General features: G+C 44.0%; 1 protein-coding gene across 1 annotated transcript in view; it reads left to right on the forward strand.

Moving 5' to 3' along the window:
- WDR35 (WD repeat domain 35) overlaps positions 1 to 19,283 on the forward strand; it is a 228,007-nt gene that overhangs the window by 154,089 nt on the left and 54,635 nt on the right. Inside the window, 5 exon segments of the mRNA XM_030198830.1 lie at positions 3,333 to 3,469; positions 6,776 to 6,979; positions 8,514 to 8,660; positions 17,996 to 18,128; positions 19,057 to 19,167. Coding sequence (XP_030054690.1) covers positions 3,333 to 3,469; positions 6,776 to 6,979; positions 8,514 to 8,660; positions 17,996 to 18,128; positions 19,057 to 19,167 — 732 coding nt within the window.

Here is a 19,283-nt window from a genome sequence, read left to right on the forward strand (position 1 = left end):
CTTCATTCACTGCTCCAATTTCTTCAGTGTTGGCATTCCTGCAAGAAGGTCTGGAGAAAGGCCTGTCGCTCAGTTCCCTTTAAGTCCAGGTAGCGGCCCTGGCTTGCTTCAGGGACCGCCTGAAGGGTGCTTCCCTGGCTTCGTAGCCAGATGTGGTGCGTTTTCTCAAGGGAGTTAAGCACCTGCGCCCTCCTCTGCACTCAATGGTGCCTGCGTGGAATTTTAACCTGGTGCTCAGAGCATTACAGAAGCCGCCTTTTGAACCCTTGTTGAGGGCATCTCTGAAAGACCTGACGTTGAAAGCAGTCTTTTTGGTGGCTATCCTTCAGCCAGAAGAGTTTCCGAGCTCCAGGCACTCTCATGTCGAGAGTCTTTTCTGCAGTTCACTGAGGCAGGAGTGACTATTCGCACAGTGCCTTCCTTCCTGCCCAAGATTGTTTCTCGCTTCCATGTGAATCAGCAGCTCTGTCTCCCTTCCTTTCGTAGGGAGGACTACCCAGAGGAGTACTCTGCTCTTAAATATCTGGATGTGAGACGAGTCATCATCAGATACTTGGAAGTGACCAATGATTTCCGGAAATCGGATCATCTGTTTGTCCTGTTGGCAGGTCCTCGTAAGGGTCTGCAGGCTGCTAAGCCTCCAGTGGCAAGATGGGTCAAGGAAGTCATTGCCGCGGCTTATGTGACCGCGGGGAAGGTGCCGCCTATCCAGCTGAAGGCTCATTCCACTAGAGCTCAGGCGGCCTCGATGGCAGAGGCCGGGTCCGTCTCCTTGGAAGAGATATGCAAGGCGGCAACTTGGGCATCGGCCCATACATTCTCCAAGCATTACCGCTTGACTGTGGCGGCACGGGCGGAGGCCCGGTGTGGAGCTTCAGTGTTGAGTTCAGGGATTTCTATGTCCCGCCCTGGGTGAGTACTGCTTCGGTACATCCCACCAGTCTATGGATTGATCAGCTTGATGATATGGAAGGTAAAATTATGTATAATCATACCTGATAATTTTCTTTCCATTAATCATAGCTGATCAATCCATAGCCCCGCCCAGATATCTGTATGGTTTCTATTCTGGTTGCATTTCAGGTTCAAGTTTAGTCTTCAGTTACTTCAGGAAGACTTCGGGTTCAAGATTTTTCACTTGGATTCTTCAAGAGTTGAGACGAGTTTGTGTTACAGTGAGCTGCTGCATTCCTCTCCCCTCCGTTTTACGGGGCTGGATTGAGACATAAATTCTGCCGGCACTCCCTCCCGCTTCGTGCGGTTGTAGGGCAGTTTTGTACCCCTCCCGCTTCGGCGGTGCTAGGGTCAGTCAGCTCCTCCCGTGGTTGCGGTTGCAGGATAAGCCAGATCCCCCCGCATCGGCGGGTGTGGTGTCCCTCCCCCGCTCCACGGGGATGAGCTGGACGGATTCCCCTCCCCCACTTGTGTGGGGATGAGCTGGGTTAATTCCCCTCCCCCACTTGTGTGGGGATGAGCTGGGTTAATTCCCCTCCCCCGTTTCGGCGGTGGTGAGCTGGGCAGAGTGTCCCTTTGTGGGTGTAATTCTCTAAGTGCTGAGTCCTGCAGATGGAGCTTTGATATCGACATACTGAGGAGTTTCCGGCAGCACATGACCACATATAGGGAGGCAAAAGTTTGCTCTCTATCTCCACCTGCTGGTAGATGGACACAACCCACCAGTCTATGGATTGATCAGCTATGATTAATGGAAAGAAAATTATCAGGTATGATTATACATAATTTTACCTTTCCCAGCTGATGCGGGTTCAATGTGGCTAACAAAGTTACACTAAAATTACATTATACAATAGCACAAATTGACAAGAGAAGCTAACAGAAGGAAAGGAGCAGATAAACTAACAAAATGGGAAAAGAATAAGGGAGTTAAACAGCATTGTTGACTTCGGGGTAGGCTTTGTTAAATAAGTTTTTAGCAGTTTTTTAAAAGTTTGATGATCTGATGTCTCTTTCAAGAATCTCGGTAAAGCATTCCAGGTTTGCGGGCTGATGAATGAGAAGGAAGAGGCGTAGATTGCCTTATATTTTAGATGCCTGCATGAAGGATAGTACAGATTTAAATAAGTTTGAGATGTCACCAAGGAATTTCTCAATGGCAAATCGATCAAATCACACATGTACACAGGTGCTTCTCCGTAAATGATCTTATGAGAGTTGAAATTAGATGAATTCCATGGGGGGCACTGTATGGGTACATTTGAGCCAATGCGGGAATCAACACGAGGATGCAAGGAATATTTGTACAATCTTCTATTACAAATGAGTGGTTGAATTAAGGCGGAGTCAGGAAAATGAGTGGTAAGTGAAACGTATCAAAACGGAGAGATACAAAATAAAAAGGAGAGTTGAAGAAATCATAGTTGGTTGCTACTGGGAGGCAAATCCTGGTAGCAAAGAAGGCAGCACCAGAACCACAAATGCTCTCCAACAGTAGACAGCTCAATATCAGGAAACAGAGCACCAGCCACGGATTCTTCGGCTCTTAAACAGCGGCTATTGCCATGGGAGAAGTGAGGCTGTAAACTGCCTTCAGCCACTGACAGCGCCTTGCTACAGTTTCTGTGCTGTAGTTCCACACAGCTGAGATGCCTGCAGTTATCTCTCCGTCCAGGCAGGGCTTTTAATTTGACAGAGCAGAGTGGGAGTGACCCAGAGGATGAGCAGCTAACCCCTCCCAAATCTCCGCCCCAGCTACACAAGCAGATTGCAAAGCAGCGTCCGTCCAACAGTGGCGGGTACAACCGGTAAGCAGATATTGAGTAGCACTGACAAGTGAAATCAGGGCTAGGCTGAGGGCAACGATGCGATGCAGATGCTGGGGTGACTGGTGTTCAAGACGGCCAGAAAGGTGACTCTGTTAGGCACTGCAGCAAGATGGGAGAGGAGAGGGAGCAGGAAGCTGGCAGACCTCAGAGGCATTCACAGCCTTGCTCTTCTAAAGTACACAGAATCAGCAGACTACTTGCTGGTGATTTGGAAACACAACAGGTCACGCTGTTTGTGCTGTTTTTTTTTTTTCATTTCCTTTTTCCTTGTCCTGATATGCAATTTGCAGTTGTTCTTATTCGTAGAGATACAGATTCGCCCCTGATGTAGCCCTTTTGTGGGTGAAATATGGCCTTTGTCAGGCAACTGTCTTATATATGGTATCTTCAATAAAATATTTTGGATAATATACTGATCTGCTTGCTCATTTTCCACGTCAGTAAACAGGGCCCTAAATGTTTTGAGATCAGCATTAAATATTTTACATAGAAAGTGTTTCCAAATGTAGAAGTAACTGGAAGTAAATTAAACTTTACATTGGTTTTTAGGACCCAGAACACCCTAACAAAGATTACATAATTAACTTTGAAATTCGTTCATTGCGAGATAGTCGAGCCTTAATTGAAAAAGTTGGGATTGAGGATGCTTGTCAGTTCATAGAGGACAACCCACATCCCCGACTCTGGTAAAAAATAAAATATATATATTTGTCATTTTATGTGAGTTTATTTTACCTGTGATTGTGAACTGCCTAGAAAGATATGGATAGGCAGATTATAAATTATGAAATAAAATTTAAATGAACTTTATTTAGTGTTGTGCTACAGTGATATAAGCTTTTATATTGACTTGTGTTGAATGAGATTTTTATTTTTGTAACATGTAGATCTAAATTCAGGACAGTTTGCTTAATAAAAGTTTTATGTAGTAGCTCATATAAAAGTCGGAATGGTAGTGCACATTATTAGGGCAATTCTATAACTGTGTGCTTGCAATTCATAAATGAAAGAAAACGTGTCATGTACATGCTCTAGTGCCCTAAGTTCTATTCTGTAAGTGGCATAGAGAGCAACTGAAAGGGGGGTATAGATGGAACATAGGTGAGACATGGGCATGTCTCCCACTTAATATGCACAACTTATCGAATGCTATAAGTTACACTCCGCATTTAGAGACACTCATTTACGCTCGCCATGGACTGGTTTAAATGACTGCGTCTACATTTAGGCTTGCCAATGTGGTCTTGCGCCTATTTTATAATGGAATCTGGGCATCCACATGCCATTATACAGTAGGCATGTGGATCATTCCTCTAGCTTTACTTGTTTCTCCTCATGTTTTGTATACCTTCAAGGGTGCTTATCTGTTGCTGACTTTATCTTCAAGAAGGCAAGCCTTTCCCAATAGCATTTCCTTAATACCACTTGCAAAAATGTTAAACAGAACAGGAGAAGTCCAATGGCACAGCATTTCTAACCTCCCTTTTCTTCAGAGTAAGCTTTGTTCACTGCTATCTTTTGTTACATCCTACTCAATCAATTTTTAACCAGCTTAGTCACCTTAAAGCCAGTCCAAGTTTCCAAGTTTATTTTAAATGTACTATCTCGCCCTATGGGATACCTTTAGAGTACCATACAATCTAATCACAGAAAGAATTAAAAGAATTGTGAAGACATAACATGAGTAGAGAAGAGCAGGAAGGGTAGAATTACAATATCAATTGGATATCTCGTAGGGGAAATACAAAAGAGGTGCTTCAAATGCATCCAGGATACATCCCAGAAGGCTCACTGATAAGACTGGGGCCAAGTTAATAGAAAATGTCTACAAATAGATAAGTCTTAAGATCAGTCTTGAATAAATCTAAGGAAGTCTGCATCCAATGGGAGAGTGGGAGGGCGTTCCATAACTGAGGACCCTGAACTGAGAAAATTACATGTCTTGTTATGTTCATGCACTATTTCATGGTAGCTGGGCACCACTAGCTGATTTTTGTGAGCTGATCTGTGTGTTCTGGCTGGACTATAGGGAATAAAATGGCATAAAAGATAAAGGGGTTCACCAGAGACTGGACTTTGAAAACCATCAGTAAAACCTTATAAGTTCTATGATGGGTGACTGGTAACCAGTAGGCATCTTTCAAATAAGGAGTAACATGGTTGTGTTTCCGAGTGTCGGAAATAAGTCGGATTAGGGTTATGCTTACGAAGTATTTTGAATACTTTACAAACGACTTAGGGTTATATTTACAAAGAGAATCACAGTAATCCAATTGCATGATAACTAGAGTGTGAACTAATATTTTAAGTGCTGAAGGGAAGAGCAGAGAACGAACTGAACATATTAGCTGAATTTTGTAGAAAGAGCGCCAGACCACCTGAGAAATTTGGAATTTGAAAGAAAGTCCCGAATCTAGAAGTACACTTCTAGGGTGCTCAGTTTATTTAAATTCAGGCACATAAGCAAGACTGTAAAACTTTATTTTTAGCATTGAAACTAGTTTGATTTTTCAGTTGTACAAATATTATGCAAATGGATTGTCATAGAATTTCCCCTTAGACAGTGTAAGAAACTGGGAACTCTGTAGGTACCTAAAATGTGCTATAGCATAGAGCCCATCAGTTCTTGAGTGGGCCATAATATGGAACTCCAAGGAAATAGACTAAGGGTAAAAGATGAGAAAATTTTTCATGGAAAGGGTAGCAGTGGAAACTAAATTAAAAAAGGTATGGGATAAACATAGTAGAGTCCTAGACAAACGATAACTAAATTAAAAAATGTATGGGATAAACATAGTAGAGTCCTTAATGGCAAGTGGATGGTCACAAAACATTGGGATAACCTGCACAAAGCAGTGGTTCAGCCCAGATCAGCAATAAAATTGTACTATGCAAGGCAACTCTTACCAAATTATAGTTCCAGGAATGCCTATGCATGGTCTGTGTAAAAGTAGATGCACTCTTTCAGTATGCCTGCTTTATATGTGTGTATTCCCGAATGCAGTTCAGTAAGATCCTTTTCTCATGTGTGAAACATGCTTAAATATGGGGAAAGCATTATAAAATTATTCCCACATCTTCTAAGTCCTAAGGAAAGGAAATTCTTTAAGGAGCCACATAGTGGCAAGGAGGTGGGCCGCAATTTAGGCATTTACACACATAAGTGACCTCTTATAGAATTCCATTTAGCAGAAAAGGACATGCCATTTGATGGTATATTTTTTTCCCATTGGGTGTGCACATGGGCAAGTTTGGGTGGAGCATAAAATATTATCATTTATGCATGTTCTAGGCATAGGTAAGCTATAGGGCTTGTGTAAGTGCTCACGCATTTTTGGTTATTTGTTTTAGTATTCTGTAGACTTGAAATAGGCACCATAAATAGCGCTGTAATAACTGTTATAGAATTACCCTGAAAATGTTTGAAACCTCAGATTCAGATTGTGCATTTTTTATTCATTAACAGCTTTAATGAAAGGATACCTTTTTGTTTGTATAGACTCTTTAATGGCTTTTTTCTTATTAGTTTTGGCACATTTGAAAAGCAAGAAGTGATTGTTCTCATATTTATGTTTATATTAATTACTTCATTTGCTATACCTCCTTTTACAGGTAAAACATTAAGACAGTTTGCAAAATTAAATAAGAGAAGTAAGGGGAAGAAAGAGAAAGGAACTCCATTAGTTACAGAAAAGGAGTGAGATAGAAAAGCTAACAACTGTTAGGCAACCTTATTTAGTGATATTATCTATCTTGCATGCTGACCACTGCTGGAGGTCACAGCTCACCCCCAGCACTTAAAGCTAAAGCCATTTCAAAGAAATGCATCTTCAAATTTGCATTAAACTTTTTGCAAGAGGCTCATAGCAAAGAAGAGGAGGGAGAAACTTTCTAAAGGAAGGCGACTAAGAAGAAAAAGGTGGAGATGTGTCTTTGATGGTGCTGGAACTATAACCATGTTCTTTTCCTTTTTAATGGGTGTTACTGTATAGGCGCCTGCTAGCAGAGGCTGCTCTTCAGAAACTTGATCTTCCAACAGCTGAACAAGCATTTGTACGCTGCAAAGATTACCAAGGTATTGAATTTGTCAAGCGTCTTGGCAACTTGTTGAGTGAGTCAATGAAGCAAGCTGAAGTTGCAGCCTACTTTGGTAGATTTGAAGAAGCTGAACGGATGTACTTAGATATGGACAGAAGGTAAGTATCATTTAACTTAGCAACAAACTAAAAGGTTTTCTGTGTTTTCTCCCATGTTAGTAGTTAATATGTAGTGACAACCCTTGCATTAATTGTAATGTGCAGTTCCTGCCCCTTCTCTGCTGCATTCCAAGGTAGTTGTTAACTTGGCAATTAACATATGTTATCTGCGTGTTATAGGTAACACAGATTAGTAAATAGGCCCTCCAATATGTTTTGTTCTTGGAAAGTCCTGAATTTATCATTCAGTATCCTGATCATTAGGTCATCAATGCAGCAGTCTAGCCTGAAAAACATCATGGATTCATGAGCAGTCTGCAAAAGTTACATGTTTGAACGTTTGTAAAGGAAGGAAAATTATCAGTAAGACATAATTTTTCTATTTTGCTGATAACATTAAAATCCCACAATCTACAGTACGTTTCTCCACTTTTGTAAATTATACATTTATTCCCTTTCTCTGTTCCTAAATAAAACAGTAGTTCATAACAGCAGTAGTGAATGACAGGACTAGATTCAGTAAATGGTTCCCAAATTTGGGTGCCGAAATAAATGAGCACTGAACACTGTTCTATAAATGGCACTTTGAGTTGGGCACTGTTTATAGAATAATGTTTTGCGCTGGGATCCATGCCAAATTTTGTACATAAGGATTTACATCAGGATTCAGTTGGCGTAATCCTTGCACTTAAATGCACTCGATATGCAGCCCCTCCTTACCTCTCTACCCTCATCTCCCCTTACGTTCCTACCCGTAACCTCCGCTCCCAAGACAAGTCCCTCCTTTCAGTACCCTTCTCCACCACTGCCAACTCCAGGCTCCGCCCTTTCTGCCTCGCCTCACCCCATGCTTGGAACAAACTCCCTGAGTCCATACACCAGGCCCCCTCCCTGCCCATCTTCAAATCCTTGCTCAAAGCCCAGCTCTTCAATGTCGCTTTCGGCACCTAACCACTTCACTTGTACTCAGGAAATTTAGACTGCCCCAACTTGACATTTTGTCCTTTAGATTGTAAGCTCCTTTGAGCAGGGACCGTCCTTCTTTGTTAATTTGTACAGCCCTGCGTAACCCTAGTAGCGCTCTAGAAATTTTAAGTAGTAGTAGTATGGATCTTCCATATTCTCAAATACTGCGTGCATCTGTAGTTAACACCCTTGACCTGCCCATGCCCCATTTTCAGTCACATCATGAAAATTTACAAGCGCATCTTTATAGAATAGTGCCTAGCAAATGCATATGTAAATACAAATTGTTGCCAATTAGCACCAATAATTGATAGTGCTCAATTATTGGTGTTAATGGCTCATTACTCAAATTGCACATGAACCCGAATATGTACGCGCAATTTTGAGCACCATTTATAGAATGTGGGGGTTAGTTAAGGTAGAATTTATAGAAGCTCCAGAGGTTGATAGCATCATTGCAACTGGTTTGCTGTTACCTTTTCATAGAGTACCCATCTGAGAACATAGGTAACAGCTTTCTATTTTAAACCATCTAAAGCCAATTCTAGTGAAAATATTTTGATTTCAGAGATCTTGCTATCAGCCTGCGAATAAAACTGGGCGACTGGTTTCGTGTTCTGCAGCTATTGAGAACAGGTTCTGGTGATTCAGATGACACCCTCCTTGAACAGGCATATAATGCAATTGGTGACTATTTTGCAGACCGACAAAAGTGGTATGTTATATCTAGATATTTGTATGTGGTTTTACATAAAGGTTAGTATGAATAGTAGTCCTTGTAAGAGAAAACATAACCATAGTGCCGTTTTTTCTTGCAGTAAAATGTATCCTGGTTAAATTTTTTTCATACGGAGCACTGTGTGTACTATATGCTGTATTGTGGTATTCTATACATTTGTTTTAAGGTATGAAATATACAGTTCAGAGAAAGCTCATAAGAAATAAAGGTTCTAACTTTGAGCAAAAAGAGGTAGAAAGTAATTGAGACAAAGCTTGAAAAGTCAGATGAAAATAGGTTGGAAGGAACAGCTCTGTGGAGAAAAAATGTTTTTTAAGTTCATTTGCTGAGAAGATTGTAGGGCAGTTATTCCCAACCTGTAGGCCTTGAACCCTCATGCTGCTATAAACCATACAAACAGAATACAGAGGATTCTGTAGAGGCAGGATCCATCAGCAGTGGCTGTGGAGATAACTATCAAAGTCAGTAGCTGCAGGAGGAGAAAGAAGCAGCAGCTGTGGAGGAGGGATCAGAGATGGTTTTGCAAACCTGGAGCAGAAACTGGTAAGGGGGAGTAGGTTCAGCAGTGGCAGCAGTGGGGGTGTGATCAGAGATAGCTATGAAGACCAGAAGCAGGAGCACTGGGATTAGCAGTAGCCAGCAGGGAGGGGAACAGCTGTGCAGCCTCAGTAGATAGGGAAATTAGTTAGGAAAAGAGGGAGACTGGCTGAAGGGAGGGAGAAGATGGTGGGGATCGACTGGGAAAGAAGAGAGATCGGTAAGGAGTTACTGGGGAAGATAGAGAGAGAGACTGGTGGGTACTGGCTGAGGGGGTGGAACATAAGAGTAGCAATACTGGGTCAGACCAATGGTCCACCTAGCCCAGTTTCCTGTTTTCTAAACAGTGGCCAAGCCAGGCCACAAGCACCTGGCAGAAACCCAATTAGCTGCAACATTCCATGCTACCAATCACAGGGCAAGCAATTGCTTCCCCATGTCTGTCTCAATAGCAGACTATGGACTTTTCCTCCAGGAATTTGTACAAACCTTTTTTAAACCCAGATACGTTAACCGCTGTTACTACATCCTCTGACAAAGAGTTCCAGATACCATTCGTTGAGTGAAAAAATATTTCCTCCTATTTGTTTTAAAAGTATTTCCATTTAACTTCCTTGAGTGTCTCCTAATCTTTGTACTTTTGGAACGCGTAAAAAATCGATTTACTTCTACTCGTTCTACACCACTCAGGATTTTGTAGACCTCAATCATATCTCTCCTCATCCTTCTCTTTTCCAAGCTGAAGAGCCCTAACCTCTTCAGCCTTTCCTCATGCGAGAGGAATTCCATTCCCTTTATCATTTTAGTTGCTCTTCTTTGAACCTTTTCTAATTCCGCTATATCTTTTTTGAAATACAGCGACCAGAGAGAGCGAGATTGGTGGAGATAGGAAGAGGAAGGGAGATAAAAGGTTAGAGGAGACAGGCTGAGAAAAGGGAGGGGTCTGAAAAAAGTGGTGGAGATGGGGATTCCTGATTATTTAGAATAACAGTAGATAAATTGAACATGCTTGGCTGTACTAACCCCCTTAAAATCAAAACCTTCATATTGCTATAAAATTAGTTTAAACAATCATAGGACTAGCACTTCTAAAAACTGATATAATACCTAGAGAGAAAATGGTACAAGTCTCTAGTGTGACGTGAACCATATAGTCAGAGTAAAAGCCAAGAAAATTGGTGAAAAGTTTAAAATGTAGCAAAACACAGGAAAGAAAACTGAAAGACATAGGTATTTTCAAATTTATTTTTTCTTAACATTTTTCCAGTGATCAGATATTGCATGCTGTCTAGGTGTCATTGTAGACAATACATTCAAATCTTTTGCCCAGTATGCTGTAGTAGCCAAAGAAGCAAATAGAATGTTAGGAATTATTAGAAAAGGGATGGTAAATAAGACCAAGAATATTTTAATGCCTCTTTATCACTCCATGGTGCGACTTCACCTTGAATTTAATTCTGGTCGCCGTATCTCAAAAAAGATATAGCAGGATTAGAAAAGGTTCAAAGAAAAGTGACCAAAGTAATAAAAGGGATGGAACTCCTCTCATATAATGAAAAGCTAAAGAATTTAGGGCTCTTCAGCTTGGAAAAGAGACGGATGAAGGGAGATATGATTGAGGTCTGCAAAATCCTGAGTGGTATAGAACGGGTAATAGTGAATCTATATTTTACTCTTTCAAAAAGTACAAAGACTGGGGGACACTCAATGAAGTTGCATGGCAATACATTTAAAACAAATAGGAGGAACTACTTTTTCACTCAGTGAATAGTTAAGCTCTGGAATTCGTTGGCAGAGGATGTGGTAACAGCGGTTAGTGTATCTGGGTTTAAAAAAGGTTTGGACAAGTTCCTGGAGGAAAAGTCCTTAGTCTGCTATTGAGACAGACATGGGGAAGCTACTGCTTGCCCCAGGATTACATAAGTGCATAAGTAATGCCACACTGGGAAAAGACCAAGGGTCCATCGAGCCCAGCATCCTGTCTATGACAACGGCCAATCCAGGCCAAGGGCACCTGGCAAGCTTCCCAAACGTACAAACATTCTATACATGTTATTCCTGGAATTGTGGATTAGTAGCATGTAATGTTGCTACTATTTGAGTTTTTGCAAGGTAATTGTGATCTGGATTGGCCACTGTTGGAAACAGGATACTGGGCTAGATGGACCATTGGTCTGACTCAGTATGGCTATATTTCTCCCAGGATAAGCAGGCCGCATTATTCTCACATGTGGGTGATGTCATCCGATGGAGCCCCGGTGTGAACACTGAATCGCAAGCACTAGAGAAAGTTCTAGCAGCATCCCACCGCACATTCGCTGGTGCCTTTCTGCCCGACGCTCAATTGCAGGTCCTTCAGTCTCTTTTTTTTTTTTCCGCAGAGCTGAGAGATGTGTTTGCATAGTCTTTTCTCCTCACTCTGCGCTTTTCAAAACATTTTTTTGCTATTACAAGTGCCTTCCCTTGCAGGTAATCATCTTCTTCTTTTTTTTTTATCTATTCCTCCTGTTTTCCGTTCCTCATATTTTGTTTCCAGTTTTATGGCTTTTTTTTTTTAGCTTTATTTGTTGTGAGTGGCTGCGCAATTAGGCTGCAGCCCTGATCTCAATTTGAACGCTCCCCTTTTTTTAATTGTTCAAGATTGATAAGTTTAATTGAGGAATTTAATTTAGCTAAAATTCTTTTTTCGATGTTCCAGAAGGCTTCCAGTGGCTTCAAGCGGTGTGCTAAATGTTGCCACATTATTTCACTCACGGACCCGCACAACTGGTGTATTGGGTGCCTTGGGCTAGATCATGACCCTTCTGTTTGTGATCTTTGTCTTCATATGCAGGCCAGGTCGCAGACCAGGTCACAGAGAGTGTAATTGGCTCAACAGGAGAAGCTTTTTGGCTCTTCGAAAGCAGGACCATCAACTTGGGCACTGATGGCATCGACCTCCATGGCTTCTCTGACACCAGTAACCACTGGGAGTGCACTGCCATCGAGATGGGTCTCCTCCTGCCTCGACACCAGATGCTGTTAGCTGCCCCTTTTTGGAAGAGGTGCTGGAGTGCCAGTCACTGAGTGGCCAGGTCCCCACCACTGGTTCAACGCTGATGACTGCAGGCTGCCTCCGCCCTGGCTCTCATGCCTTTGCTGATGTCCTTCGATGAGTGGTTCTGGAGCATGCTCCGAGAGGAGCTGGCGCAGTTGCTGCAGAGAGCTCCCGCTTTGACATCGAGGGTGCTTGTGCCCTCAGTGGAATGCCCTAGGCTCTCTCTGGGGCTCCACCGATGTCCAGAACATCAACATTGGCACCTTGCAGTGTGTTGGAGCCAAGCTCTAAGCAGTCAGTACCCCCTCTGACATCAGGCGAGGACGCTTCCCTAGAGTCTGAGGGAAGGACTGCACCTCGATGCTCCTCAGGGTATGGACGTTATTCCACTATATTAAGTCCAGTGCAGACAGTCTCCTGAGTCTCAAGAGGAGGAAGAAGAGTCTGACTGGAACCGCTTAAGGGTATCAGATGAGAACCCACATTACTTCTCGGAGGAGGAGTCATATGATATCCCATCTGACCCCTCACCTCCTCAAGAGAGACTGATATCTCCTCCGGAAGTGCTCTCTCTTACTGGTTTTGTCAGGGAGATGGTTAAGTTGGAGACTGAGAAAGAGCCCAGGGCAGAGATGTTATCTGTCTTGGGCTATAAGTCTCCTCCTAAGGAAGGGGTCACTGTGCCATTTCACCCTATCCTTAAGGATGTACTGATGAGGAACTGGGAATCTCTCCTCTCAATGCAGATAACACCCAAGAAGGTGGATATGCAGTGTCATATCCAGAAGACTCCCAGATTCGAGAGTGCCTGGTTTCCTTACCACTCTGTGGTAGTCGAATCCGTGCTCAAGCGAGTTAAGAGCTCTTGGTCTCATGCCTCTGTGCCCCCGGGGCAAGAGGCCAGAACCTTAAACTTGTTTGGGAGAAAAACTTTTCAGGCCTCAATGCTCGTTGACTGCATCCAGTCCTACCAGCTCTACTCAAGCCTTTACTTGGAGTCTGTAGTTAATAGGACACTTAATGTGACGGATTCTCTTCCTGTGGAGCAGGCCGACGAGCTTCGCCAGTTGGTCAGTAAGCAGACTGAGTGTCAGCATTATTTGGCCAGGGGCACTTACGACACTATTGATATTGGGTCCAGGCTCTCTGGAATGGGTGTGGGGATGAGCAGATTCTCATGGATGTATGTGTCTCTGACCTGGATCAGGCTGTTCAGGATAGGTTGGTGGATGTGCCCTTCCAAGGGAACAACTTATTTGGAGAGAAAGTGGAAGAGGTCGCTGACCTCATTAAAAAGCACACTGATACTATGCACACACACTCTCTCTCTCTCTCTCTCTCTCTCTCTCTCTCTCTCTCTCTCTCTCTCTCTCTCTCTCTCTCTGCAATCTCCATCTGCATGTTCTTCAGCAAGAATTTTTTAACAAATTTCTGGTGAAAGAAAAGTTCAAGATGATTTCCCTGGGCACCCTACTTACTTTCATTCAGGAAAGTGATTGGCCATGCTCCCTGGACTTAAAGGATGCCTATAACCCACATTTTGATATTTCCCAGTCACAGGAGGCATCTCATATTTCAAGTGGGAAACGCCACTTCCAGTATCGCGTTTCTTCCATTTGGCCTGGTGGTAGTCGCACCATATTTAAGCAGTTTGGCTGGTGAAGAACACATATCAAGAGGGGGCAATCGTGTCAATGCAGTTGACTATTCAGGTGCTAGAGCTGCTGGGGTTTATCATAAACTATCCCAACTCCCATCTTCATTCAGTAGACACAGCTCAGGCTTGGGCCTTCCTTCCTCTAGCAAGAGCGGATACCTTGATTGCGCTGGCCGCACAGGTCCACAGCAACCAGCAGGTTTCAGCTCGGCAAATGTTGAGACTGACGGGCCACATGACCTCCTATGTCACTCCTATGACACCTCTCCATTTGAGAGGTGTCCAGTGGACCTTAGCTTCCCAGTGGTCTCAAGTCATGAGAAACCTAACTGGTATCATTCATGTCCCACCGGAGTTGGTTCACGCCCTTTTCTGGTGGATGATCTGGCCCAATTTGACTCTGGGACTTCTGTTCCAAATGCCATTGCGTCCAAAGGTGTTGACAACGGTTGCATCCAACCTAGGTTGGGGAGCTCATGTGGATGGGCTTCACACTCAAGGCCAATGGTCTTCTCAGGAGGCTCATCTTCAAATCAATCTCCTCGAGCTACGGGCCATTTAGAACGCTCTAAAGGCTTTCAGAGATCGACTGCAAAACCACATTATCCAAATTCAGATAACCAGATTGCTACGTTTTATGTGAAAGAAGCAGGGGGGTACAGGATCCTACCCCTTGTATCAGGAACAGGTAGATATGTGGCAATGGGCTGTCTTTCACAGGATGAGCCTTCGTGCTGTATACCTTCCCTGCAAGAACAATTGCCTGGCAAACAGATCCAGCAGGATATTGCAACCACACAAGTGGTCTTTCAATATGGGCATAGCCTGAAAGATCTTCCAAGAGTGGGGCACCCCCTCGATGGATCTTTTTGACACTCATCTCAACAACAAGGTTCCTCAGTTCTTCTCCATGTTCGGATCACATGGCAGACTAGCATCAGATGCCTTTCTCCTACATTGAGGAAGAGGACTTCTGTATGTGTATCCTCCTATGCCTCTGATAGAGAAGACCTGCTAAAACTCGGGCAAGACCGAGGAACTATGATACTGATCGTTTTCATTGGCTATGACAGATATGCGTTCTCTCTTCTTCTGGAAGTGTCTTTAGAAGATCCGTGGAGTTTGGACTGTTTTCCGACCCTCATCACACAGAATGAGGGCTCCATTCTGCATCCCAGCCTCCAATCTCTGGCCCTCATGGCTTGGTTGTTGAGAGCGTAGAACTTGAATCCCTTGGATTTCCTGAGGGTGACTCCCGTATCTTGTGGGCTACCAGGAAAGACTCCACTAATGTCAAGGTCCTACTGTGACTGCTTCGGGTCTGGAGTGCTTCTTTTTGCCAGGTCCACGATGGGGTTCTGACCTCGGCCCTGCAGACTTGCTGTAGCAGCGTCCTCCCGCATCCACACATGCCCTCCTTGGGGACGTGTGCGTGCAGCAAGCACTGGATTGAAGTGAGGGCAGTATGTCCAAAGAGGGGCGCGTCTGGATGTTTTTAAGGAGACTCCACCCCCATTTCCAGTGCCTTCGCAACAAGCCTTGATCACCGAACCCTTGTTCCTGCCAAGCCTTGATCCCTGAAGCCTTGTTCCTGGTAATACTTGTTCCTGCAACCTTGGCCCTTGAAGACTTGTTCCTGTACCCTGTTCCTGAGGGCCTTGATCCTGAGAGCTCTGTTTCTGTGAACCCTGTTCTGAGAGCCCCTGCTCTTAAGAACCCTGTTTCTGTGAGCCCTGCTCCTAAGAACCCTGTTTCTGAGAGCCCTGCTCCTAAGAACCCTGTTTCTGAGAGCCCTGCTCCTGTGAATCCTGTTTCTGAGAGCCCTGCTCCTGTGAACCCTGTTTCTGAGAGCCCTGCTCCTGTGAACCCTGTTTCTGAGAGCCCTGCTCCTGTGAACCCTGTTTCTGAGGACCCTGCTCCTGTGAGCCCTGTTTCTGAGAGCCCTGTTTCTGAGGACCCTGCTCCTGTGAGCCCTGTTTCTGAGGACCCTGCTCCTGTGAGCCCTGTTTCTGAGGACCCTGCTCCTGTGAGCCCTGTTTCTGAGGACCCTGCTCCTGTGAGCCCTGTTTCTGAGGACCCTGCTCCTGTGAGCCCTGTTTCTGAGGACCCTGCTCCTGTGAGCCCTGTTTCTGAGGACCCTGCTCCTGTGAACCCTGTTTCTGAGGACCCTGCTCCTGTGAACCCTGTTCCTGAGGACCCTGCTTCTGTGAACCCTGTTCCTGAGGGCCTTACTCCTGTTTCTGGTTCCTGCTCAAGCCGTCCTGTTCCTGGTTACTACCAGAGCTGTGTTCTGGTTCCTGTCAAGCTGAGCCTAGTTCTGGGTTCCTGCTAGAGTCTTGTCCCTGGTGCCTGTCAAGCTGAGTCCTGCTCCTGGTTGTCAGCCATACCAGCTGCCAGTTGCTGTCTCTCATCGTAGGCCTGGAGGTGATCTGTCTGTCGTAGACGGCCTACGACCAGTTCAACTAAGAGGTGTTACTCTTTTTAATGGAGAACTTTTGCAATCTGATGTGCGGGCAAGATCTTAGATCCCTTCTTTTGCCCTACACAAAAACTGCTTGAGTATCTCCTGCACCTCTCTGAGTCTGGTTTGAAAACCAACTCTGTAAGGGTTCTTCTTAGTGCAATTGGTGCTTATCATCAGCGTGTTGGAGGTGAGTCCATCTCTGTACAGCCTTTAGTTGTTCGCTTCATGAGAAGTTTGTTATTGACAAAACACCCTACCAAACTTCCAGTTGTGTCATGGGATCTCAACATAGTCCTCACCCAGCTGATGAAAGCTCCTTTTGAGCCTCTGGATACCTGCCATCTGAAGTTTTTGACCTGGAAAGTTGTATTTCTGGTTTCGGTCACTTCAGCTCGCAGTATCAGTGAGCTCCAAGCTCCAGTAGCTCACCCACTGTATATTAAATTTCATCACAACAGAGTAGTTTTCCGCATGCACCCCAAATTCCTTCCTAAGGTTGTGTTGGAGTTCCATCTTAACTAGTCAATTGTTCTTCCAACATTTTTTCCCAGACCCACCCATCCTGGTGAAGTGTACTACATACTTTGGACTGCAAGCGAGCCTTAGCCTTCTATCTAGAGCGGACTAAAGCCATAGACAGTCCACCCAGCTTTTCATTTCTTTTGACCCCAGCAGGTTGGGGTAGCCATCGTCAAACACACACTTTCAAATTGGATAGCAAACTGCATCTTATTTGCTATACCCAGGTTGGACTGACTCTTGAGGACATGTCACAGCTCACAATGTCAGAGCCATGGCTGTGTTGGTAACCCACTTGAGACAGCCTCCATTGAGATTGCAAGGCTGCAACGTGGTCTTCCGTCCACACATTTCACATCCCACTACTGTTTGGATCAGGACACTCGACGCAGCAGTCAGTTTGGACAGGCAGTTCTGCAGAATTTTTTCGGTGTCTAGAATCCTCCTAGGTCCTGTTGTAATTTGTTTCCAGTCTGCACCTATACAGCCAGTATGTATATAGTTTCAGGTGGATTAGAGTTGTTTTGACGTTTCGAGTCTCCGTTATACTAGCTTCCCTTGTTTTCGGTGAGCCTGGTAGCTAGGGATTTCCTCCTGTGAGAATAATGCAACCTGTTTGTCCTCAGAGAAAGCAAAGATACTTACCTGCAGCTGTTGTTCACCGAGGATAGCAGGCCACTTATTTTCACATACCCTCCCACCTCCCTAGGAGTTGTTTTTTCGTTGTACTCTTTATGGTTTTCACTGACTGAGGGACCCACGCTCGAGCATCAGGCAGGAAGGCACCAGTGTATGTGCGGTGGGACACTGCTAGAAATTCTTTAGTGCTATCCATTCAGCGTCTGCACTGCAGCTCCATTGGATGATGTCACCCACTTGTGAGAATAATCAACCTGCTGTCCTCATACTTACCTGTAGCTGGTGTTGTCCCTTTGCTTTATGTTCTTATGCTTGTTTTGATAGGTTGAGGACATATATAAATGCACAGAATATCTCGTGTGTGGTTACATTTATCTGTAATTATCTAATACTCTGACATGCATACCTGATTAATTCTTCAAACTAGCTTGTCTATGATGCATTCATTTTATTCTTAGGGTGAATGCTGTACAATATTATTTGCAAGGTAGAAATCAGGAGCGGCTAGCCGAATGCTACTATATGTTGGAAGACTATGAAGGACTAGAGATGTTGGCCAGTACACTTCCTGAAAACAATAAGTTGCTTCCTGTAAGTATATAAAATTAAAGGGAAGAGCTCCTAATTTTATTTTGTGTTTTATATACTTTGGTTGCCATCTGCAAGACCATGAATGTCTGCTTTCCTTGGTATTTCCTACATTTTGGTGTCAGCATCGGTCTTTTATTTTTTTTTCTTGAGCTGTTTTGGGCCACAGGACATTGATAATAATTTAATGCCACTCGATTACACCATTATGCACAAAAGGCTTGTTTTGGGGCATTTGGAATAAATTAGTACCATCATGACAGCAGAAAATAGTTACAGTATTGGAGTATTTCACAGCTTTGCAGATTTTAGCAGACAGTTACAGTTAACCATTTGTGTGAATTCAAACTTTCCTATATTTAATAGTGCACCAAAACACATAGGGGCATGTTTACTAAAGTGTGGTAATTTTTGCGATTACCACACCTAAGTGCAAGACCCGTGTGGTAAATACAGAGGGCGTGGCAAGCATCTGCCCTGCATTTACTACACAGAGCAGACACGACAAGGGCCTGTGTTAATTGCATCAGTAATTAGCACGTGCTACCTGCCGATACATGAAATATTGGCCCCAGCTCTATCTCAGTGATACCAAAAAGAACATACCAAATGATTCCCCACTGATCAGCGCCTCCTCCAAACATTCAAGCCCCCTTCCCAAGATCTTACCACCCTCTCTCCCAAGATTAGACCTTCCCCACTCCCAAACTCACCTGGGTGTTTTCTTGGTAGTCTAGTGGAGCAGGGTGGAGCAGTCCCTGTCCATTCCTGTCCTATCCGCCAGGGCTCTGACTCCTAGCGTTAGCTTTGAGTATTATACTAGGGGTCATCCTGCCATATAAGAAGCATTTGGCAAAAGATGATTATCACAGTAAATAAGAAGTATAGTTGATATTTCATAAACCAGTATCAGCTTGTGTTCTCGTTCCAGGATATAGCTCATATGTTTGTGACTGTGGGAATGTTGTGAGCAGGCTGTGACTGCATTTCTGAATGTAACATGCCTAAAGCTGCAGTGGATGCCTGTGTGCATCTAAACCAGGTAAGACTATGCTTTCTTCAACAGCATGATTAACAGTTGTTCAGTTCAGATTCTAAAAGGGTCTCTGTTCACAAGATTACCAGCATGCTTTATAAACAATAGGCAACGCTGCATAA

The sequence above is a fragment of the Microcaecilia unicolor genome, chromosome 3 (genome assembly GCF_901765095.1).
Source record: "Microcaecilia unicolor chromosome 3, aMicUni1.1, whole genome shotgun sequence".
In the NCBI taxonomy this organism is placed as follows: Eukaryota; Metazoa; Chordata; class Amphibia; order Gymnophiona; family Siphonopidae; genus Microcaecilia; species Microcaecilia unicolor.